This window comes from Camponotus floridanus, unplaced genomic scaffold, assembly GCF_003227725.1.
Source record: "Camponotus floridanus strain SB8 unplaced genomic scaffold, Cflo_v7.5 scaffold147, whole genome shotgun sequence".
Lineage (NCBI taxonomy): Eukaryota > Metazoa > Arthropoda > Insecta > Hymenoptera > Formicidae > Camponotus > Camponotus floridanus.
Window position 1 is genome coordinate 270,042 of NW_020229267.1, and position 24,489 is coordinate 294,530.

The 24,489-nt window shown below is 41.0% G+C and overlaps 2 protein-coding genes across 2 annotated transcripts; one reads left to right on the forward strand and one right to left on the reverse strand.

Moving 5' to 3' along the window:
* The first annotated feature begins 453 nt into the window (after positions 1-453).
* LOC112637248 lies at positions 454-1,494 on the forward strand. The gene is made up of 3 exons (XM_025406506.1): positions 454-575; positions 987-1,116; positions 1,319-1,494. Exons 1-3 carry the CDS (start codon positions 477-479, stop codon positions 1,492-1,494), a joined length of 405 nt encoding a protein of 134 aa, XP_025262291.1. The 5' UTR covers positions 454-476.
* Positions 1,495-12,985: 11,491 nt separating this feature from the next.
* On the reverse strand, positions 12,986-19,427 carry LOC112637249. Its single transcript, XM_025406507.1, has 4 exons — positions 18,909-19,427; positions 16,985-18,790; positions 16,248-16,907; positions 12,986-13,051 (listed from the first exon to the last, which is right to left on the reverse strand). Exons 1-4 carry the CDS (start codon positions 19,425-19,427, stop codon positions 12,986-12,988), a joined length of 3,051 nt encoding a protein of 1,016 aa, XP_025262292.1.
* Positions 19,428-24,489: the final 5,062 nt, after the last annotated feature.

The window sequence follows — 24,489 nt, forward strand, 5'->3', positions numbered from 1 at the left end:
ACTTCCTTCGTTAGCACTTGGACGACCCGGAAAAACCTCCATGACCATACATGGTCATGTCGCCGGGCGATCCCCTCCAAAAATCCCCGAAATTAAGGGAATAAAAGCCGTCCACCGCGGATCCGCAGCGGACAGTCATAAACGGTGAATCTATAGTCAAAGTAGTGCGCGAAGACTAATCATTAAATTGTGCAACGAGAACAACCGTTGATAAGACATAGTGCGAATCCGAGGGCTAGCCGCCAAACCGAGCTACGAAGCCCCCGACATAATAACTAACCACGAAAGGATCCAGGAAAGGACGACATTAAGGCTTGAGAAAACCGACTAAAGATAAGGGATAAATAAGTATATTCTGTGTAATAAATTTCTATTGTTAAACAATTGGAGCGATTATTTTCCTCTCCCGGCTACCCCACACCCTGTGCCGCGCCGGGCACAACAAATGTAATAATGCAGAATTGATAGAAAATGATATGGTAATGATAATACCATTATTGCCACTACAAACAGTGGAATCCATAAAAGAATTCGAAAATTTAATCATATCAAACGAAATTGCTGCATCGCAATTTGTAAGTTATTTTTTATTTGCAACTATTTCCAAATTTGTATGGAGATCTATATTATTGATATTAAAATGAAATAAATAGTCTATCATTTACTTCATTTTTATACAAAAAAGTTCCATATAGAAAAATGAATACAGATTGAGTTATAGAATCATTAAATTTTTTGCAGTGAATGCAGTTATGGAATAAGAATCGGTTTACTTTTTGAGAAAAATGAAGAAAAGGATTTAAAGAGAAGTAATTTACATTCTTTTTCTATATAGAACTTTCATTTTTTATATAGAACCATTCTTATAATCTTTCAGACACTTTATACACTTTTCAATATCAAACTACTTCCTTCTGAATTTAATATAGTTGATATGATATTGTCTTTATTGTTTATTATTTACATAAACGTATTGTTAATTTCAGAAAAAATTGATTCTAAAAATTGGAAGCAACACTCCACGAAATAGCATTCATCGTGCTTTAGAACGAATTATCAGCAATAAATGCGCTATGAACTGTTCCTGGAAAGGCGTTCGATTAAATTATAAAATATGTAGTTTAACATTTATTAAGAATATATGTGGTAAATATTTTAAAATTATATTTAACTATTTTCTTAAATTCTGGGTTTTTAGATTACACAAACGTACATTTTTTTTATTCTAATAGATACTATTTAATTATTAAAGTGATTTTTCTTTTATATACGCGCACATACATTAATATTGTTAATTAAATTTTAACTTATTTTACAGATACCATATGCTCTGTACATTCAGATTTAACTGAAGCTGAATTTGACATAATCGCTGCGGAATGGTTCCGATTTGCTAAGCAACGAGCAACGCGGGAAGAAAAAAAAATAATCTGTAATAATCCGTATATCTACAGATTATTACAATACATGGTGCTATTTATAATTTTATGTTAGGTTATTCAAGCACAGATCCAGTTTTTGTTTTCTTAGATAGCCTTAATTATTTTAAAAATTTGATAAAAAATTGTCATTTTTGGTTATTATTTTTATACTTGAAGGTACTTTTTGTTACTGTTTCTGTCAAAAAGCAGTCACTATTTTATTTTTTTTTTTGGTCTGATGACTGGATGGCAGCGCTGTGTTTCTGATGCTTTCCAGCAAGCTCCTCCTTAACAAGTGCACAATAAAGTGTTCAGGGACACCCTGTATATATATATATATATATATATATATATATACATATATATATACATATATATACATATATATATATACATACATACATATATATTATATATAGTTAATATATATTTATATATAGAAAGTTTATATATGTATGTTACATTTATTCACAAATTTTATTTATATATTTATATATATGTATATATAATTATCATTTTTGTGATATTATGTTTTTGTGGACACATTAGGGTACACACATAAAATTGTTTTCATCATAATTATAATAATAAGAATAATATAACGTATTTAAAAGTTTTTTTTGTGAATAATATAACATATTTAAAAGTTTTATTTTGTCTACGAAAATTATAAATCCAAATATAATTTACAATCTATATTTTATCTATACAATCTTTTACTATAATTACTTTTCAAGCTTCGAAAATAATAAAAGATGTAAAAGATTTTATATTTTAAGATATGTATTAAATTAAATTAATATATATTAAGTTTAATATATAGACCAATTAAATCATTTATTTATAATATTTTTAATATGTGTGCATCATTTTGTATAGTATCAAAATTTGAAAAGTAATTATAATAAAACATTGTTATATGTTTTAATGTATATATGCGCGTGTGTATGTGCGCGCACACACATACATATACATATATATATCACACATCTCAAGAAGAAAAAATTGTAATAACTCAACAACTTTTTAAATTTCTTTTGTTGTATAGAATATGAACGCAAACATAGTGCACGATGTCAACATAACTTTCTTATAAAATTTACATTCTTTGAAACATACACAGAGAAGCTACATTGATATCGTGCAATATGTTTTCACATTCAGATTCTACAACAAAAGAAATTTATATAAAATTGTTGAGTTATTACGGTTTTTTTTCTTGAGAGATATGTGATATGTATGTGTGTGTGTGTGTGTGTGTGTGTGTGTGTACATTTAATTGTAACAATTATATAAATTCATACATTAAAAACATAACTGTAACAAAATTAATATATAACATAATATTGCTACTAATTTGATATTTATATGGCTGTTATATAAATATTACACGTATATTCAAAAACATTTGAAAATTATGATATAACATTTATATAATAATTATATAAATGTCAAACCAATAGCAATAATATTATATCTTAATTTTATTACAGTTATATTCTTAATGTAACAATAATATTACATTATATAACTGTTACAATTAAATATATAACTATTATATAACACTGCTGCTTCCTTGAGTGGGAAATTACAAGGAATGAGAGTATTACATGTTATAATCCTGTAATATTACTTGTTACATTCGATTACACTGATTTATGTAACCGTTATAATACAGTTATAAAATGTGTTTGCTGGGCATATAATTAATTATAAATTTATTTACCTATGTCATTGCTGCTATTAATGCTCCCCTCTAATTTATTTATATTTCTTCTGATTCTGTTTTTTTCTGTTCGGATTTACTATCCAATGAAGATTCATTACTAGAATCTTGTACATTTCCTTGTACGGCTTCCAGATATTGTGAGATTTTTAATATATCTCTAGATGCTAAGGGTTGTCTGTAATGATCTCTATGAATTTTCTCGGCACGTCCCATGAATGTAGCAAGATCCGAGATGTCTACATCATTGAGATTCTTTTGAATGCAATAAGTTGCGATATGTTTTCGCAACGTTGTACCTCTCAAGGTATGGAATGCATTGCATTACATTCATTTGCAAACTTGCGCAATAAAACGCAAGCTCTAAGATATCTATATCTCTTTTTCGTAAGCCCAAGCAATCCAAAAACATATGGATTGTTTTTTGACACTTTAGCTTCTTCTCGAAATTTTAAAATAAGTGTGATACATTCAAATAAATCGCTCAACAGTAAAACAGGCACACTACGTCCTAATTTGCCTCTAATACAAAAACAAACATATTTTTGTGCAATTTTTTTATTTTCTTCTGATAAAGAATTAAAAATATCGCTTTTCATATTACTATTAACTGTCTCGTAATTTTTGAAATCTTCTATCAGTATCCTTTCAATTTCTCCAGACCGTCGTCTGTTAAATATATGCACTAAGGTCAGTGCTATCTCTGCTAATAAGATCCAATCGTTATACGAAAAACCTTGCTTTAAAGCAATATAAGCTTCGGTTCTTTTCTTTTTCAAGTATGTGTGTAATGATTGGATATCTGCTATTGATGGCAGAATTACTTTCTTATGCCTTTTATAAGCCGACTGTGTTTCTATAACAGTTTTGTTTATACTTGTCTCAATATCGACAACTAGTAATTTCAAAAAATCTTTAACTAGTTTCTTTTTTTCTACATTTTCTTTTTTTATATATTCTGTAATGAGGATATTCTCTATATGTTTTATTAAAGTTGATAAGTTAGCTGCTACTGCGGGAGCTCTATAAGTTTTATCTTTTTCATTATATCCCGCAACATCATTAATCGCAACGATGCAATCATCGTACATTTTAGATTGATAGAGCGATGCGAAATCTTCCACATTTTTATTTACTTTTTTTAATGATATAAAAAAGCGGCCAAGAACACGCAACCGGGCACATGTCGTGCTGATGTTAAAACTTATATTTAATGCAAAGCTTGTTTGCATATATTATTAATAATTCGTCGTATCTTATTATGCGTGTTATCTCATCTTCTCACATTACAGGGAATACTATTTTTCTTAAAGTTTCATTCACTGAATGATGTATCCTACCAAGGATTTTTCTGCCCATAACCATAATGCTCCTATTCTTTTCAAAATTGTTTTTGAGACATTTTCGAGAATGATGCCTTATTGTATTTTTTGCAAAAAAGCCCTTATATTTTATGCAAACTGTAAAATCTGTAGTAGTCTTCTTAAATGTTGCATTAGAACGTCTACATACAACGAGTTATCCATTATTCAATTCGGATGTTGTATTGTATTTAAAATTCCCGTTTTTTCTTATCGTATCTATTATTTTTTTCCTATCGTATCTTTTTTTCTTTCCGGATTCTTTGTAGCAAACAAAATGGCAAACTTTTTCACTTCAAGTTCATTACTGTGTACTGTTTCTAGATGTCGAGCGAGTTGTGTTTGCGGTTTTATGCAGTAGAAACAATAATTACGTTTAAATTTTATATTAGATGTTTCAACATCCATTTTCATGTCATTGCACGCAGATGTGCCGACCAAATTTATTTGTGAGTTATCTAAACTTGAAATTGAAGAGTTGGTTTTATTATAAACTGATTTATGTTGTTGAGAAGATTTTTCATCATCCGAAATTTCTGAACTTTCATCTTCTGAAGGTATATATAATGAATCTTTATCACTATCTTCCACAACGCTACCAATATCTAAAATAAATATATAAAATCAGGAATAGATAACATTTACATTAGCTTAATAAAAATTTAGAGAAGTACAAAATAAAAAATGTAATTAGAAAAAATTTAAAAGAATTAAAGATTCTTTTTGAAGGCTTAAGACTGTTAAAAACGTCACAAACATATTAAATTACAACATCAAAAACAAATGGGAGGTTTTGATTGATCACCGACTGACAATTCAAAGATAGGACTTTTTAATTAATCAATCGTTACTAATAACTCTAAGCATCGGTAGACTGGTTGCTGTAATCAAACGAGGCGTTCTCAAAAACGAAGTTACAAAATTTTTTCATTACTTACACATATAATAAAATATTAATAAAATATATTTATATATATGTTAATATAATAAAGCAAAAAACCTTTTTGTACGTTATTTATTAACAAAAGATAACTAAGGAGTAGTTTTGCAACATTTTACTAATATATCTATAAGTAGTGAGACTATGTCAGTTCTAACCCAGATCCTCTCAGGGGGGGGGGTGAGGTGCGAGGGGAACCGCGGTGCGACCGATGGACGAGGGGGTCCGCGCAGTGAAGGGGGATCAGCGGCGCGACCGATGGACGAGGGGGTCCGCGAGGTGAAGGGGGATCCACGGCGCGAGCGATGGACGAGGGGGTTCGCGCAGTGAAGGGGGATCAGTAGAAAGAAGACGGTAGTGTGAGAAGGACAGCGCTACGTGGGAAAAGGATAGTGCTACGAGTGCGACAAGGATGGCGTCATCGTGGGACAAGGACGACGCATAGGTGAGAGAAGGACGACGCAAAGGTAAGTGAGCAACGAATATATGAAAGAGAGAGAGAACGATAATATTCTAAGACAATGCGTGCGAGAGAGAACGATAGCGCAACGTGTGAGAAAGAACAATAGCGCGAAGACGACGCGTGCGAGAGAGAACGATAATACCGCGAGACTTACAATTAGCGCGCGAAAGAGAGAACGATAGCGCGAAGACGACACGTGCGAGAGAAAACGATAATATCGAGAATAACAACGCGTGTGAGAGAGGCTTACAACTAGAGCAAGATAGACGCAAGGAGAGGCACATAAATAATTAGATTTTTTTTTATTTAACTCTGTACATTTTTGTGTCAGCGTGAGAGATTACTTATTTTAAGCGCGAAAAATGAAGATAGACTTACGATTAACGCACGAGAGAGAACGATATCACGATACTTACAACTAACGCGAGAGAGACGCAAGGATGGGAGCGCAAGGAGAGGCGCGTAAATAATTAGATTTTTTTTAAATTTAAAATATATAAAATTTATTAAAAATGTGTGTGTATGTGTATTATACATATTTGTGTGTGTGTGTATCTAATAATAATAATAAGAAGAATAAGAATAATAATAAAATATAAAATATAATTGTACTTAAAATTAAGATTAAAATAATAAAATTTTAAAATATAAAAATAATATAATAATAATATAATAATATAATATAAAATAAAATATAATGAAATATAATTTAAAAAAAAAATTTATATATAATGGGGAGGTGCGGGGGTGGAAGAGTCAGGGGAGCCGGATCAGGGGATGGCCGCTCCTGTAACAGAAAAAGACGCGTTAATATAAAACTATAGTTACAATATCATTTATAAAAAATACTTACATCTGTGCTCCCCGTTACACATGCCATTAGGTGCCCGAATCTCCCCGAGCACCCAAATCTCCTCCTCCATGTAGGACTCTTCCCCAAAGAGCTGCCGAAGGTCAAAGATATCCACCTCGTCCGGCGAATTCTCCGGGACGTCGCCCCACATGAAGGAGAGATCGTCTCCTCCACCGCCGCTCCGCCCGCACCCACTGTCTGCGCTTGATATTTATAAATCCCGGTATTTCAACTTTATACAGGGACTAGAAAATAAAAAATATAAAAAAATATAATTATTATAGATGTACAATTTTTTCACAAATTATTCGCAAAATCGATACTCACTTCCCAGTGAAATGCCAGCTTTACTAATAGGACCGCGAGCAGGTTGGAAAAGTCCTGCTTCCACCCCAGGCAATTCTCAAAAATGTACTCCATTTTTATGTATTCCAACTCGCTTCTTCACGTACTTATATGCGCTCTGAAACTTTCTGATGCGGCAACGAGGTCTCGGCACGAGATTTTATAGTAGAGATGCCGCATTATCACCATGTCAAAAACGCGTTGTAAGACGAAAGTACGGTCCCATGCAACTCAGCATAGTATAATATAATATAATATTAATATCACGACTTTGTGAGCAGACAAACTTCTCGGTACGAAACTTTAGAATAGGGACGTATCGTTATCATTTTGCCAAAAACACGTCGTAAGACAAAACTATACATGTTCCCATGCAAATTAGCACGATATAATGTAATGCGTCAACTGATCAAACGGAAATGAATGATCATCGAACACACGTTGAACGGCTATCAAATGGTCATCGAACGGAAACGAACGCCCGTCGAACGGAAACGAACGATCATCAAACGCAAATGAATGGTAATTGAACGCTCTTCGAACGGAAACGAACGCTCGTCGAACGGTAATTGAACGCTCTTCGAACGGAAATAAACGGTAATTGAACGGTCATCAAACGGAAACGAACGATAATTGAACGACTATCAAACGGTCGTCAAACGGAAATGAATGGTAATTGAACGGCTATCAAACGGTAATTGAACACCCGTCGAAAGGAAATGAACGGTCGTCGAACGAAAACGAATGAAAATCAACGCCCTTTAAACGAAAATCAAACGCAAAACTATATTCAATTATTTAAATGTATTACAATGTATCACAATGTAGTATCGAAATACAATATATGTGGCAACTGTGTCACGTACGGAAACACGATACTACGCACGTACATAGTTAGGGATGAGGAAAGAAAGGAGAGAATAAGAAAGACGATAAAAATATATCGCAACATCAATTTATTATAAATATGGATTCGAAGAATCATCATCATGATGTTTCAACCACCAATTATAAATCTTAAATACATTTTGTAAAGCGCAATTTTTTACATAATTTTCACAATGCATAGTATTCTTAACATCTAACATATTTAAAGAAGCTACATCCTCATAGTCTACATCGAAAGTTTCGATAATGACATTGTTTTTCACATCATCGTCCAGTATATCGGCCAGCCATTGCCGTTTTTCGTGCCCTTTAACGTATACGAGAGGTAACGCATCTTCCTCCGTTGCATCACCGCCATTGTGATTAAACGTTTCGACTTCCAATATGAAACGTGTCCATTATTTCACGATAATCCATGGTGGTTTTTAATCAGCCATAAAACCTGACATCTCTCAGATTTTGTGAGCGTGTGCCATGGTACCGGACATGTAAAAATGTAATGAGAAAGTAAGGATCCTTTTCTCAAAACCGCAGCTTCCTTCACGAAAAAACTTTTCCCAACGATAAATCCTTGCAGATCCACAAACGTTGGCGCAATCATGATGACAAGATCCGATCGCAGACTGATGTCGATCGTCAAACATCTCAATCTTTTATATTTTTCTTCATGTGCAATGAAGGGGATATTTGCTGACCTATGTAATTTTGTGGACTCCGTTGGTCAATGGATTATATTCGACAACCCGATTGTGCAACATGAGACAATAGGCGGTAGTATTCGCCGATATATTTTCCCTGCACTCAAACTCTATTCTCACGTCCATGGTAGCAGTTTTGACAGACTCGTTTTGTCGCGAGCAATCAATGACCGCTAGAGGACCTCAATGTAGAAACTTTGGAATGGTTAATAGCGCGGTGCTATTATTGCATCCGTAATAAGATTTGCGAAAACGAGAATACATGTCGAATAGAACGGCGAATCTATTTTTTCAAAATCTAAATTTAAATCATCGTAGGGATAAAATTCCGAGTTTAAATAGAGTTTAATAGAGTTTGGTCAATTTGCAGTCATCGAACAATGTAACATCTTGTGACACCGAATTATTTTTACCAGTTTGCAGTGCAAAGGTGCATGAATCGCGGTTTCTTTAGCTGGGAGGCGGCTTTCACGATTCACGAATGTTTGGTCGTGCTATGTAGCAGAGGAAATTCGTGTAGATCCTAAGATCGGAAACTCATGTTCAAGTATCGTCCGCTTTCCAACATTCGCAACATTGATAATTTATTAATTTCGTTCAATATTACATGAGGCATACGCCACTGTATCTTGAGTAATTCAATCTCAGCTTCCGACGACGGATGTCCGAATAGACAATTGTTATCGTTGCGCGAACGTATCAAAATCAATTCATGACGAGCGTTAATCACAACGCGTTTATAATCTTCGCAAAATCCCAGCAACATGTTGAGCGGCACGCAAAAGTTGAAATAATTTTTGTCACCGTTGTACGTCAAATCCCACGCAGCGTTCTTCAAGTTTATACTTTTCTGATGTGTTAGAGAGACAAAATTTTTGAGCGTCGATGTTATTCCAACATTTTTGTTGCGATCAATCTCTACTCCGTCGAGTTCGTATTGAAGCTCATCAAACATGAATGCGACGCAATTGTTTCCCAATACAACCTTCATTTCCTCATTCGCTTTACGCACATTAAACCTTCCCTCGATGTAAAGAAAGCTTTCGCACGGTAACGTGTACAAATCCTGATGTTGTATAGGTATTCGTATCTCATCCCTGTATCCAAGCGTCGTATGGATTGTACGTATGAGTCTCAATCTTGACGATGCGATCGTCAAAGACTGGCTCACCTCCGATATTCAAAATATCAATCATTCTTTTCGTACGAAGAATCCCAATGATTTCAAAAATTCACGATTCAACGCGCTCAGCTTCTTTTTAACGGATGTCTTATTATTGTCACCCGATACTGCTCGCCTTACTGCAATAGTATTGTCTCGCGTAAAAGTATTGTCTCTCGCGTGCTCCGTTTCGTTCAGCACAAGCATACTATGTTTGTCGTCGCCGTATATGCAATCTTACTGTAATTTCCTCTTCTCGAAAATCGAGCAATCGACCTCTTTGACCCACAATACGTATCGTTAAATCCGTAATGCTCCGTACGACGGCAGATAGATGATCTGTGCCGGCGTTTCCGATATCTTATATCCTGGCGGTACGCTCGGTGAAAATTCATGTATCGTGTGACGCATGCCGTTGCTGTACGCACCAGTAGTCACGTTGCATTTTATACGAATAATAATTATGTTTATAATATTAACAGGTTCGTCCAATTTATACCACTTGCGAGGTTGCAATATACGATTCGACGAGAATCCAAGCAAGGATCCTACATTGTCGGGTTTAGTAAAGTTTATTCTGTAGGTGCATTTGATTTCGCACTTTAGCGTATTGTGATTGGCGCGACGCACTATTGGATATTCCTCATCATAATCGTTTTCAACATCTCTGGAAAGGTGTTCATCTCGCAAAATTGCGCGTTTGAGATAGTCATTTATGGCGTGCAATTCGTACGATCCTTCGGGAATCGTAATTTCCTTGTCGTCGTTGTCAAAATAAAATTTATTATTCGAAAAATTTACGTTCGGAATCGTATGATAAGTTTCAAAATCCGTTAATCCGAGCTCGTAATCGGCATCGGTCAAATCTATAGTGGGGAAATAGCTTACAGCGAGAACGCTGCTTCTGCCAGTCAACGTAAGTGTCAGTGATATTTCGAACGAATACTGAGTCGTGACGATGGATTGTCAGGCTTTAAATTGATCGTTTGAAGAAATTTTAAACACAAATGTTCACAGATACTCTGATTATAACTATGATAAGATGTGTAATTGTATTCAATTTTAACTCGTCCGAAATATCGCACAAGTTCCTTGGGCAGTCGAAGATTTCCAAAACTGTCGAAATATACGACACGATCATCCCTTTTTGCGTACGCCACCCAATGAGTACCGGGACCATTAACGTCATCCAAATTGACGATACTGCTCTCGTTTCGTTGGACACCGCTTATCGGTAAATTATTGCGCATGAAAACACCTCTAAAGAAAGGTATACGCATACGTTTCGCAAATTGTTCCAATTGCACGTTAGTTGTCGCACTCATAGGCATTTTAAATGTTTTTTCGACATTTTTTTTTTCTCTTAGACTTTGTTGAGAATCCCTGTCCACGCTTGTACGGAGCGAGATAAAGTCCGTGACCTTCCATAGCGCGATTGTGACGCTGCATCTCTTCCAGCTAACGTTGCGCGGCTTTGCTATCGTTTACCGCCTTTGCAATTCCCGCTGCACCGCCGGCCAAAGAACCGACAACTCCCAACAACGGTAAAAGTGGTAAAATACCACCGCATTTCGCTACTGGAAGTATTTGTTTTTTGTTCCTCTTTGTCGTCGATGGCTTTTTCATTCCCATGCCGAGTTTTGTCTTTGCTTTCATTGTCGCTCAAACAGTCGTAGGGGCTGTTCTTTCACCGAGAGTCGAATCCCTTGCGGTAATGCGTTCTCGCGCTCTTGCAGCTAGTATGCGATCCGCGATGTGACGTTCGTTGAGGTCGTTGCTTCGCGCGTAAGCAATGTCGTGTTCGCGACACGCCGCGTCCAATGGATTGATACCTCGATCACCTCTAGCCAATCGTTTCTCTAATCGAGTTCCTGGCCCGTAAAACTGATAACCGGGAATATGTAATTCGATGGGAAGCGCGTTTATCGCATGATTTAAAAGATCGCTGCCTCTTACGAATCTCGCTGACATTCGTAGCAATCTTTTATCAACGGTGGTGGACCGTCAATGTGTGTTCGTTGCCACGACTGGTTGTAATGTCGCATGCTCGAACGATATTGTCGAATCTGCGAATCAACCTTTATATATTCTGGAAGCTTGTTCCACAATCGTTCCACGTAATCACCGAAATTTTGTAGTAATAGAATCTTTGGGATATACTGCAGTTGTTCGGCGGTAAGCCGGAGAATGTCTCTCTCATCCGACAGAAGGAGAAACATTTTTGATACTGAGCGGTTTCGAGTCGAGACACTTCTATAAATAGGTCTCCTCCTATCATTCGCAAAATTGATTCGAAAGGCAAAACATGCGGTTCGTGCGACAAGCGCGGGTAATCAAAGTATCAAATTTCGACGATAGATTAATATCGGAGAAAAAAGTACGCAAGCATGGAAACATGCTGCCGACTACTATACGCGGTATCGTTTGCAGCCCTTCAAACTGTGGTAAGACAAACGTTGATTAGTTTGATAGAAAGTCCGCACGGTGTACGTTTCGAGAACGTGTACGTATATTCGAAATCGCTTCAACAGCCGAAATACAAATACTAGGAAAATTTACTAACACCTATAGACGAAATTGGTTATTTTACATTCTCTAATAACAGCGATGTCATTCCACCGAGCGAGGCGCTTCCGAATTCCATCTTTATCTTTGATGACGTGGCGTGCGATAAGCAAGATACGATAAGAGAGTACTTTGGGTCGACACTCGAGCGTTGACTATTTCTATCTTTGTCAGACGCCAAGATACCTAAGCATCTTATACGCGACAACGTGAACCTGCTGATCCTATTTAAACAAGACGGCACAAACTTGAAACACGTGTACAACGATCACGTGAATACCGACATGTCGTACGAGGATTTCAGTGAATTATGTCGTACTTGTTGACAACAAAAGTATGGATTCCTAGTGATAGATAAGGACATCTCGCTTACGAACGGGCGATACAGAAAAGGATTTAACGTGTTCGCGATACCGCAAAACGATTAGTCGCTGCCAACATTTTGTCGAGAAGGGTGAAACCATTCCGTCAACATGGCTGAAAGCGATAATATTCGTGAGCGTGAAAAGATTGCGAAGGAGATTGAGAAAACGAGCGAATCGATCCGCAAGAAACATCGCGCTTTAAAGACCAGTAAGATCGACGACGATATCGCAGTCAAGACCCATTTTAGACCTATTATGGAGCCACTATAAAAAATCGCCGACAACTCGAGCTTTATCGCGATGAAAAATGAGCCGGAGAGTAACGCTGACACTATAATTAAAACATTACCCAAGCGGTATAAGGAGAAAGAGTAGGAGAAGGAGGAGGAGGAGGAGGAGGAGGAGAATGCGACACCGAAAAAGAGAAAACGATTGAAGGCTAAACGTTTATTGATGCTGCGTACATTGGATGAACCGCTGCTAACCTCTACACCGCTGATAACCTCCACACCGTCCGGGATAACGAGAACCGTACAATCCAGGATACCCAAATTACTTGACGAGATCGAAGAAGTTCTCGAAAAATCCCAAAAAAACCTGTTTCAAGAGGAAGTTTTCGAAACCACGGGCAACCCGCTTGAAACATCCATTCGAAACAGATTACAAACGTCGGAAGGTCAAGAAGTGTTGCGAGAACACTTGGGATCACTGGGACAAAAATACATAGGCTCTTCTTAGCGGTGATGAAAGAAAAAACACGATCGATCACGTGTACGGCATCTATTTCGACGAGAATGGAATGCGTCTCGGTAACAACCGATTCGACATTGACAAACATAACTCTATAATCATAGACAAAGTGAGGTATATTGGTACACCAGGATTATACGAGTTGATCTTCAAGAGAATTCCCGACGACGTCATATACACTGAGGACGATATGCAAAAATATAAGAGCATATTGATGACGACGAGTGCGCATAAACGTCAATATGATGCGCAAGGTCAATTAAAGAGCATGTCTTACGACGATTTCCGTGCATTGTGTTAGAAATGTTAGCAACGCAAATATGGCTTCGTAGTTATTGATAAAAATAGTACGTTGATCAATGGACGATATAGAAGGGGATTTAATGATTTCGCGATACCGTAAAGCGATCAGTCGTCATCGACATATCGATCGAGCATCATGAACGGCGATCGTGAAAAGATTGCGACAGAGATTGCAAAAACGAGCGAATCGATTCGCAGAAAATATCGCGCTTTGAAAACTGGTAAAATGGAGGAAGATATCGTATTAGAAAGACAATTTAAACCGATTACCGAACCTTTAAAACAGCTTGTCAAAAATACTGTGGAATCTGATACGTCGAAAATCAAATCGTTGAGTTTGACGTTTAAAGAGAAGCACGAGGAAAAAATAAGAGTCCAAGCAAGGAATAAAGCGAGCACGGATATGCCGATAAACGATTCACCGATATATTCGACATCGAATCGATCAAAGCGAAGGAAGCAATTTTCTAATATGGCTATTGTTTCTACTCCGATAAAAGTACAACCGCGTCAAACAATACCATCCACATCCGTCGAAGAAATTTACGAGACCACACCCGATTCGTTTGTAACATCGATCCGATACGAATTAGAAACATCCGAAGATCAGAAAACGTTCCGAGAGCATTTAGGTTCACTGGCGCAAAAATATATAGGAGATATTATGAGTGTGGATAAAAAAAAAGCATGGACGTCTACGGTGTTAAATTTACCAACGAAGGAATGATGCTCGGTGATAAATGTTTCGATGTGGACAAGGAAGATAATATAATTATCGATGGAATAAAATATAAGGGAATCGAAGGAATCTACGATTTAATTTTTTAAAAATTTCCCAATCAAATAATATACTCGAGACAATTTGCATAAATATCGAAGTATATTAAATATAACAAATGCGCATAAACGTGACAACAAAGTTAATAGTCCTATTAAAAGTAATAAAGGATACAAGTACAAATATATAATTGCGGCAGCCCCGATAGAAAGATGGGAAGAGGTATAGACGCGCCGCGTTAAGCGACAACATGATCGATTACGTGCATTGGAACGATCCCAACGAATTGGTGGATCGTTTGCGATTGCTGGACGCCTCGCGTCGAGCCGGCAACAATGCTCACGACAATGAAATCTTGTCAATTATCGAAGAACTTCGCGAGGCCGACATTATTATAAATCAAACTATGTGTTCGCGAGTGAGCGCGGATTGCTGCGACAGCGCGAAGTTTTGAACACGCGGCAGACGGATGGCCGCGAGCAGATTATTTGATGCAAAAAACTTGACGACACGTAATTCTTTTTTTGGTTTTTTTTTTAGTTTTATTTTCACCACACAATTAATAACAATATACACAAAAAAATGAACATATATTTCAGATGCCGAAATAATAAAGAGAAGTCCGAGTGAGAAGCGGTCGTTATACTTGCGGTTAGATAAAGCGGTTTAGCGAAGCGGTTTTAAGAATACTCTGCGAGCAGCGATAAGTGCGAGACTTAGCTGGTCCACGCGCGGTGCCCATTATAAAGCGAGCGGATTTTTGGGCCCGCTTCGACGTGGACCAATTAATTTAACATTTTAGCGGTGACACTATTGCAGCGTGTGTCATTGGTTGTTAATGACGTCTCACGTTGGACGTCGCTTATTTTCCATGCAATCTTTTTAGATCAGCTGATTGGCGATCAGCTGATCGTAACGCATGGACGCGCATGCCCATGAGCGGTGTAAATTTTAACGGCGGTTGACAATAATATTGTCTGCGGTGATGATTAGCGTTTTTCTGGTGGCAAAAAAGGCGAGATAACTCGAGCGTTCGAGTTTTTTTTAACAAATAGACTTTTCGAGAAGATTCTCGACGCCTGTTAATTTTTAAATTCTCGCTTATTTATTAGCGAAAACATGCGAATTTCGCTATGCGATTTTTAGACTAGAATGATTATTTTTAATTTTGAACATCCCGCCCGCCTCGTCAGTACGTGACGAAATTTACGAGTGTGTGCGGTTACAAACAGGTGTCGCGAACTGTGCTATTGATGAGATGTGAAATGAGTGATGAATGGAATGTGAAGTGACGTAGTACGAGACACGTTGTTTAGTTTAATCGAGTCTTTCGCGAGAACATGTGGTGCAGTGAAATGAGGCGTATACTTGTGAATTGTGAATGATCTCGCGAATGTGATGAATCTCAAGTGCTGGTGTATTAAACAATCGCAAGTGAAGTGCAGTGGTAAGTGAACGTGAATGCAGATTGTGACGCGAAGTTCGGAAAAAGTGAAAGAGAAGTTGATTACGCGGTACGATTATCGGACAATGCACGGCCGAGATAAACATTTCAGTGGACGGACAAGTTAGTTATAAAAAGAAAAATAAAATAAAATAAAATAAAACACGGTGCTCTTTTTCGCTCACGAATCCGGGTGCGTTGGTGCTGCGGTGTCGGCTCCAGGCAGGAGGACGATCTTGGTGAGAGGCCGGACAAGCTCCGAAGATGTGGTACGTGGTGACCACGCGTGTCACGCCGTCATCCCCAGGATGCAGCCGGGTGATCTGGGCGAGTGGCCAGCGGGTCGGCGGTGTTGTGTCCGACCGCACGAGACACAGGGCGCCGACGGTAGGACTGGCTGAGTCCTTCAGCCATTTCGGTCGGGATGCCAAGGCGTTGACGTATTCTCGTGACCACCTCTCCCAAAAGTGGTCGCGCATCCGTTGGAGGAGTTTCCAGCGGGACAAAAGACTGAAGCTGCCGTCCGCCAGTGAGGGCTCAGGCACTGCCAGCAGAGGAGCTCCGATCAAGAAGTGTCCTGGAGTGAGTGCCGTTATGTCGTCATGATCGTCCGATAGTGCTTGAAGAGGACGCAAGTTGAGGCACGCCTCCTCTTGAGCGAGGAACGTCATCTCCTCGAAGGTGAGGGTCGTGTCTCCGAGGACCCTTCGCAGATGGTGTTTCGTCGACTTCACCGCCGCCTCCCAAAGCCCGCCGAAGTGAGGTGCTGCCGGTGGATTAAATCTCCACCGGATTTCGTCGGACGCTGCAATGTGAGCGATGCGTCGGCCGTCGGATGACGATGCCTGAAACAGGAGTCGAAGCTCTCGGTCCGCTCCGACGAAATTGGTGCCGCAGTCGGAGTAGACTTCCTTGCACAGGCCCCGACGAGAAGTGAAGCGCCGAAACGCAGCGAGAAATGCATCGGTGGAGTAGTCCGATGCGGCTTCCAGGTGGACGGCCTTGGTGGCGAAGCAGATGAAGACGGCGATGAATCCCTTGTGCGACTTGTGACCTCTTCCCTTTCTGGTTCGGATGAGACCCGGATCGGCCCGGCATAATCAACACCGGTTCGCAGGAATGGACGTGCCGGTGCGACTCGTGCCGTTGGAAGGCTGCTCATCATGGGCTGTGGTACTGCGGCTTTCCATCTTACACACGTGACATACCGGTGGATGGTTCTTTTGACGATGGAGCGTCCTCGGGGAATCCAGTACCGCAGGCGAAGCAGTCCAAGGGTGAGCTGAACCCCGCCGTGAAGCGTTCGTTTGTGGTGTGCCTTAACGAGGAGTTGCGTCATCCACGACTCTGGAGGTAAGATGATCGGATGGCGTTCGTCTTCTGAGAGCACAGCGTGCTTCAGCCGGTCCCCGACTCGAATGATCCCATGGTCGTCAAGGAAGGGGGTTAATTTCATTATTGGACCCTTGACTAACTTTTGATTTTGTTTCAGGGCAGTGATCTCCTTGGAGAAATGGAAAGCTTGCACCAAGCGGAGCCAGAGGAGCAAGGCTGCCTTTAGCTCGTCAGGCGTGAGATTGAGGTGAGCCCTCGAACTCGGTGGGTTGCCTCGCCATCGGCAACACCAGGCGGTGACCCTCAGGAGGCGATGGAGATCGGAGAATCTGAGAAGCATCTCTGGCTCGGCTTTCTCCGTGGTCGTCAAGTGGGAGGCGATTGCTCTCGTCTCTGGCACCTCGACGTCGTGTGTGGCGTGGTCGTGCTGTGGCCAGAACGCTGGATCCTTGGCGAGCCATGGGGATCCCGTCCACCAGAGGGAATGGTTGAGCAGGTCCCGGGGCTCAATCCCCTGAGAGGCGCAGTCAGCGGGGTTGTCTCGCCCTGGGATGTGTCGCCATCGTGCCTCCGGAAGTTTCGTCTGGACGTGGGACACCCGGTTGGCCACGAAGGTTTTCCACTTCGAGGCGTGTCCTTGTATCCATTGAAGCGTGACCCGGGAGTCCGACCATAGAGTAACTGGGGCTGAAAACAAGTCTAAGGCATCGCAGAGATGAAAAGTCAGGTTAGTGACCAAGACTGCAGCGCACAATTCCAAGCGCGGTAGAGACACGGGCTTAATGGGCGCAACTTTGCTTTTTGCAGCAAGCAGGCTGATCGTGGTCGAGGAGGAGCTCACCACGCGGAGGTAAACGACGGCTGCGTAACCTCGCTCTGACGCGTCAACAAACCCGTGGAGCTCAACGTGATTTGGTTGACTGTCGGCCCTCAGCCATCGTTGCAACCGGAACTGTTCTAACAGCGGAAGATCCTCAAGCAGACGTCTCCACAACGTCTCATCTGATTGAGGAGTGGGGAGTCCCAATCTAATTGCTTCATCCATGCTGACTGGATGAGGATTTTTGCACGAGCGGTGACTGGGGCTAACCAGCCTAAGGGGTCGAAAATTCGAGCTGTCTCCGACAACGCCTGTCTTTTGGTCAGCGGGGCGGTCGTGCGAGGCTGGAGGCGGAATGTAAAGGAGTCGCTGCGGGGGTGCCACCGTAGACCAAGCGTCGGATGCGCTTCGTCCTCTCAGTCGTGGTGTGGCTGCTGGAGTTGATGCTCCCTTGGTATCTCCTCGAGGATCCTCTCGTGATTTGAGGCCCACTTCCTCAAGGGAAACCCGCCCGCCGTGCAGAGTCGGCGTAACTGCTCTGTTTCTCGACTGCCTCGGACAGGGTGCTGGCGCCTGTAACGATGTCGTCGACATAACAATCGCGCCTCAAAGCGACTGCCCCCTTGGGGTTTGCCGGCTCCTCGTCGGCTAATTGGCGGAGAGTCCTGATAGCCAAGAAAGGTGCACAGACCAATCCGTATGTCACCGTATTGAGTCGATACTCCTGGACGTCATCAGTGCGTTGTCGCCTCCAGAGGATCCGCTGCAGATCACGATCGTCGGGATGTACTAGGATCTGCCGGTACATCTTCTCGATGTCAGCGATGAAGACGAAGTGGTGCCAACGCCAACGAAGGAGGACGTCGGCGAGAGTTGGCAGAAAGTTGGCTCCGACCAGTAAGGTGTTGTTGAGCGAGTCTCCGGCAGGCGTACACTGGGATCCGTTGAAGACGACTCTCAACTTGGTGGTCGTGCTGGAAATCCGGAGCACTCCGTGATGCGATAAATAGCACGCGGAGTTTTTGATAAGCGGTGTTTTGACCAAGGTCATATGTTTCAGGTTCGAGTACTCCTCCATGAAGTCGCCATAGAGCTGGTTGAAGCTGGCGTCTCTGGAACGGCATCGCTCCATTGCCGTGAGAAGTCGCTCGGCGGACTTTCGCGTGTGATCAAGAGGTGGAAGAGGGCCAGCCAGCGGAAGACGCACCATGTACCTTCCGTCGGCGAGGCGCTCATGAGTGCGAAGATCTCTTCACATCGCTCTTCGTCCGGGGTAAGCACGACGGAAGCAGGCTGCTCCCGCTCTTGCTCCCAGAACCTCTGAACTAGAGCGTTCAAGTCGTGGTCGATAATGCACTGGAGGGAGCTGAGGGAGCCATTGGCCGTTACGACTCCGCAGCCTCCTGATAATATCCACCCGAACGTAGTCCTCTGCGCGATGGGTTGGTCCTTGCGATCCTTGCGGAAACCTTCGAGGAGAATCCCGGAGAAGGCATCGGCGCCGAGGAGAAGATGGATGAGGTCTCGCTAGAGATATTGCGGATCCGCCAGAGTGAGGCCGTGAATGTGCGGCAACGTGGTGGGGCCCTGAATTGCTGGCCCCTGGTAGGAAGACAGCCGTGGAAGGACGTAGGCGACTACAGTGAGAGGGGCTCCAGTCACTCTTGACTTGAGAGCGAGCGTTACCCTTCCGCGAGTGGATCCTGAGCATGCTCCTCCGATTCCAATTATGGACATTGAGGAGCGGGTGCGTGCCAGACGGAGGCGCTGTGCCAAGTCCTCCGAGATGAGGGACACTTCGGATCCCTGGTCGAGCAGGGCTCGCACATCCTGAGGTCGTCCCAGACGGTCGGTGAGTGTGACGCGCGCGGTGGCGAGAAGAGTCGCCCTTTTGTCGAGTGAAGTGCGTGTCGTGGAGAAAGTGCTCGCTTCGTGTGGTATTGGTGTTGTGTACGCGTCGTGCAATAGCGTGTGGTGCCGCGACTTGCACGTGAAGCACGTTTTGATGGACTGACACTTTGCCATCATGTGGTTCCCGAAACAGTTGAAGCAAAGTCCACTGACCTCAACGAATAACTTTCTTTCGCTCGCGGACTTGGACTTAAACTCGGGGCACTGCATAAGTGTGTGTTTGCCCTTGCAGGCCGCGCATTTGGACCCGTTTTTAACGAAGTGAGACTTCGCGGTCCGAGAGGCTTCCCCGGCACTCTTCATGGCGATCTTGGGTTTGGCGGCGTTCAAGGTAAGAATCCTTTTACTAATGAAATCAGTGAGTGCCTCGTGAGTCGGCGGATCGGGAGAATCGCTGATAGAAGACTCCCACTCGAGGCGCGTTCGCGAGTCGAACAATTCGATCACCAAGTGATTGAGGAGATCCATCCCATGGGAATTGATGGGTCTTCCGATGCTTTCTTGCGCGTTGACGGTGGCCGTGACGGCGTGATGGACACGGCTTAGTTCTTCGGCGGACTCGGACTTCATTTTCCCGACAGCAGTGAAGGTAGAGAAATTTGATCGCATGAGCTCTTTTTTATTCTCAAAGTGTTTTGCCAAGATCGCCCAAGCGCGGTCGTAATTCTCGCTTGTAACCGTTAATGATCGGATTAATTTTTCCGCAGATCCCTTCACGCAGGAGCGAAGGTAATGGAACCGCTCAATGTTCGAGACCGACGGATTCTCTCCGACAAGGGATAAGAAGAGGTCCCGGAAGGAAGGCCAGTCTTCATAGGCGCCCGAGAACGGCGGCAATTTTATACGCGGCAACACGGTTTTGGGAGAAGACTCCGACTTCGGCTCGATTCTGTGTGCGACAACTGACTCGGCGCTTAGCCTGTCAGCGTAGTCGCTCAACGTGCTCCGCTGAGAAACGTATGTACATTCCGCAGTATCGATGAAATCATTTTTGGCGTACTCACTCTCCAAGTATCTATCTTTAAGCGCCGCTCGTATCAGTTCGTGTTGAGCCTCGAATTTCGCCCAGAGGTTGTCGAGGATGGTGAGGCAAATGGCACCGGCGGTGATGTTGGTGACTCCCATCTTGCGGAGGTTGTCCACGGAGCGAGACATTCGCCCGTGGATGTCGATTTGAGCCTCTAACAAGGCCTTCAGGTCGGCACTCATCTTGACGTATCTGCTTTTCTGTCTGTTTAGAAGATTTGCACTCAGCACTGCACAGCACTGAGAACGTCACTCACGAAACTGCGGATGCGGATATTATCCGGCTCGAAGGACCAGAAATGTTCGCGAGTGAGCGCGGATTGCTGCGACAGCGCGAAGTTTTGAACACGCGGCAGACGGATGGCCGCGAGCAGATTATTTGATGCAAAAAACTTGACGACACGTAATTCTTTTTTTGGGTTTTTTTTGAGTTTTATTTTCACCACACAATTAATAACAATATACACAAAAAAATGAACATATATTTCAGATGCCGAAATAATAAAGAGAAGTCCGAGTGAGAAGCGGTCGTTATACTTGCGGTTAGATAAAGCGGTTTAGCGAAGCGGTTTTAAGAATACTCTGCGAGCAGCGATAAGTGCGAGACTTAGCTGGTCCACGCGCGGTGCCCATTATAAAGCGAGCGGATTTTTGGGCCCGCTTCGACGTGGACCAATTAATTTAACATTTTAGCGGTGACACTATTGCAGCGTGTGTCATTGGTTGTTAATGACGTCTCACGTTGGACGTCGCTTATTTTCCATGCGCGCAATCTTTTTAGATCAGCTGATTGGCGATCAGCTGATCGTGACGCATGGACGCGCATGCCCATGAGCGGTGTAAATTTTAACGGCGGTTGACAATAATATTGTCTGCGGTGATGATTAGCGTTTTTCTGGTGGCAAAAAAGGCGAGATAACTCGAGCGTTCGAGTTTTTTTTAACAAATAGACTTTTCGAGAAGATTCTCGACGCCTGTTAATTTTTAAATTCTCGCTTATTTATTAGCGAAAACATGCGAATTTCGCTATGCGATTTTTAGACTAGAATGATTATTTTTAATTTTGAACACTATGCGTCGACGATACGTGTCATTCGGTCAATGTTCTCGGTACCGAAATGTCGATTAATAAATTTGGATTATCGTTGGGAACGTCGAACAATTTGTACTATGAATGGAATGGATTATTGAGAAATTATGTTCGCGATAACGCTCTCTGTCAGACTACTACCGGCTTTGATGCAAGGTCGCGCAAGATTCAACGCGTAGCGCAACCGGAAGCTGATACCGACGTCGTCAACAAACGATACGTAGATAAACTTTTGAGATCGAAGAGGGAGAAATTGAGCAAAAAATTATCGCGCTCGAAACAAACGTACAGGCGCTGCGATTAATGATGGATGAGATAAAGAATGTGCTGAGATATGCAACATCTGACTCGACACAGTAAGCGAGATATACTAATATCACATATTAATTATGCCTCGATCAAACGTGCGAGAGAACAAAAACACCTCCGAAAAGCGACAACTAGTCGAGGAATTACATGCTCCGGCGAGAAAAAATTTTCCACGAAGACGCGTCATTGTACGCGGATACGACGATCTGTGGCAGGCGGATGTAGTGGACATGCGTTCGTACTCTCGACCCAACAAAGGTCATAAATACATACTCACGGTTATCGATGTGTTGAGCAAGTATGCGTGGACCGTATCGCTCAAGAATAAGAGCGGGAACGAAATGTCCGAAACGATTGCAAAGATTATTGGAGACGATAAAAGGTGTCCGAAAAATTTTCAAACCGACAGAGGAAAAGAATTTTACAACTCGAGTGTGCAGAAACTCATGAAGAAACACAACATTAATCATTACTCGACATATTCCGTTATGAAAGCCTCGGTCGTGGAACGATTCAATCGTACTTTAAAAAACAATATGTGGAAAATGTTTACGTTGAATGGAAATTACAAATGGATCGACGAGCTATCTCGACTCGTTGCAGAGTACAATACGCGAAAACATCGCATCATCGGTATGAGACCTCTCGACGTCACTCCGGCGATCACCGAAAAACTTTTAAATACGGTGTATAGCAATGTAAAAATTGCGGCTCCGGCAAAATTTAAAGTAGGCGATTCGGTACGCGTGAGTAAATACAAGACCATCTTTGAAAAAGGTTTCACACCAAATTAGACGACTAAAATTTTTAAGATTATCAAGGTGCAGAAAACTAATCCCGCGACATTCATACTCGAAGATTCGCGGGGAAATCCCGTCGCTGGAGGATTCTACGAATACGAGTTACAACGCGTTGCCAATCCCGACGTATATCTCGTGAAGATATTTTTACAAAAAAATGGTGACGAGGTTTACGTAAAATGGGAATGGATAAATTATACAACTCTTGGATTCATAAAAATAATGTATTGTAAACATTTATTAAAATATAAATATAAATATATAAATATAAAATATAAATATAAAATGTACAAAATATAAAAATATATACATGGTTATGTACAATATATACAGGGTGTCCCATTTTAATGCCCCACCCCAAATAACTTTCTTATTTTTAATTTTAGAAAAAGATGTTTCAGACAAAAGTTGTATGGTTTCGAGGGGGACATAAGATGGTACCATTAATTTGATCTTGAAGAGTCACATGAAGGTTACGTGAAGATCATTTTCAATTTCTTAAATGGAACACCCTATATATTTTTGCATATTCTTGTAGCTTATCTCGAGAGCTTTCCAAAACACTATAAATAAACATTTTTTCATCAAGTACGTTTCGAGTAATGAGGCTTGAAATCATTTCTTAATTTTACATAAACCATAAAATATCTTGTAAAATATTCATTTTTTGATTATCTTACCTTAATACTTTTATGTACAAAATAATGAGAGAAATCCATTGGTGCAAAGAAAACATACAGTTGTTTTTAAGAAAAAAATATGTAATTTGCAATTAACAATTCTATATTTTTTCTTAAAAACAACTGTATGTTTTCTTTACACCAATTGATTTCTCTCATTATTTTGTACATAAAAGTATTAAGGTAAGATAGTCAAAAAATGAATATTTTACAAGATATTTTATGGTTTATGTAAAATTAAGAAATGATTTCAAGCCTCATTACTCGAAACGTACTTGATGAAAAAATGTTTATTTATAGTGTTTTGGAAAGCTCTCGAGATAAGCTACAAGAATATGCAAAAATATATAGGGTGTTCCATTTAAGAAATTGAAAATGATCTTCACGTAACCTTCATGTGACTCTTCAAGATCAAATTAATGGTACCATCTTATGTCCCCCTCGAAACCATACAAC

What these genes read in the sequence shown, in the direction of transcription:
- LOC112637248 (XM_025406506.1), top strand. Translation starts at nt 477, where the DNA reads ATGGTAATGATAATACCATTATTGCCACTACAAACAGTGGAATCCATA. An exon ending in AAATTGCTGCATCGCAATTT is followed by an intron (nt 576 to 986) that starts GTAAGTTATTTT and finishes TGTTAATTTCAG; the next exon opens with AAAAAATTGATTCTAAAAAT. An exon ending in TCGATTAAATTATAAAATAT is followed by an intron (nt 1,117 to 1,318) that starts GTAGTTTAACAT and finishes CTTATTTTACAG; the next exon opens with ATACCATATGCTCTGTACAT.
- LOC112637249 (XM_025406507.1), bottom strand. Translation starts at nt 19,427, where the DNA reads ATGGTGCGTCTTCCGCTGGCTGGCCCTCTTCCACCTCTTGATCACACG. An exon ending in ATACGGTGACATACGGATTG is followed by an intron (nt 18,791 to 18,908) that starts GTCTGTGCACCT and finishes ACATCGTTACAG; the next exon opens with GCGCCAGCACCCTGTCCGAG. An exon ending in GCACCAACGCACCCGGATTC is followed by an intron (nt 13,052 to 16,247) that starts GTGAGCGAAAAA and finishes GATTTTTTATAG; the next exon opens with TGGCTCCATAATAGGTCTAA.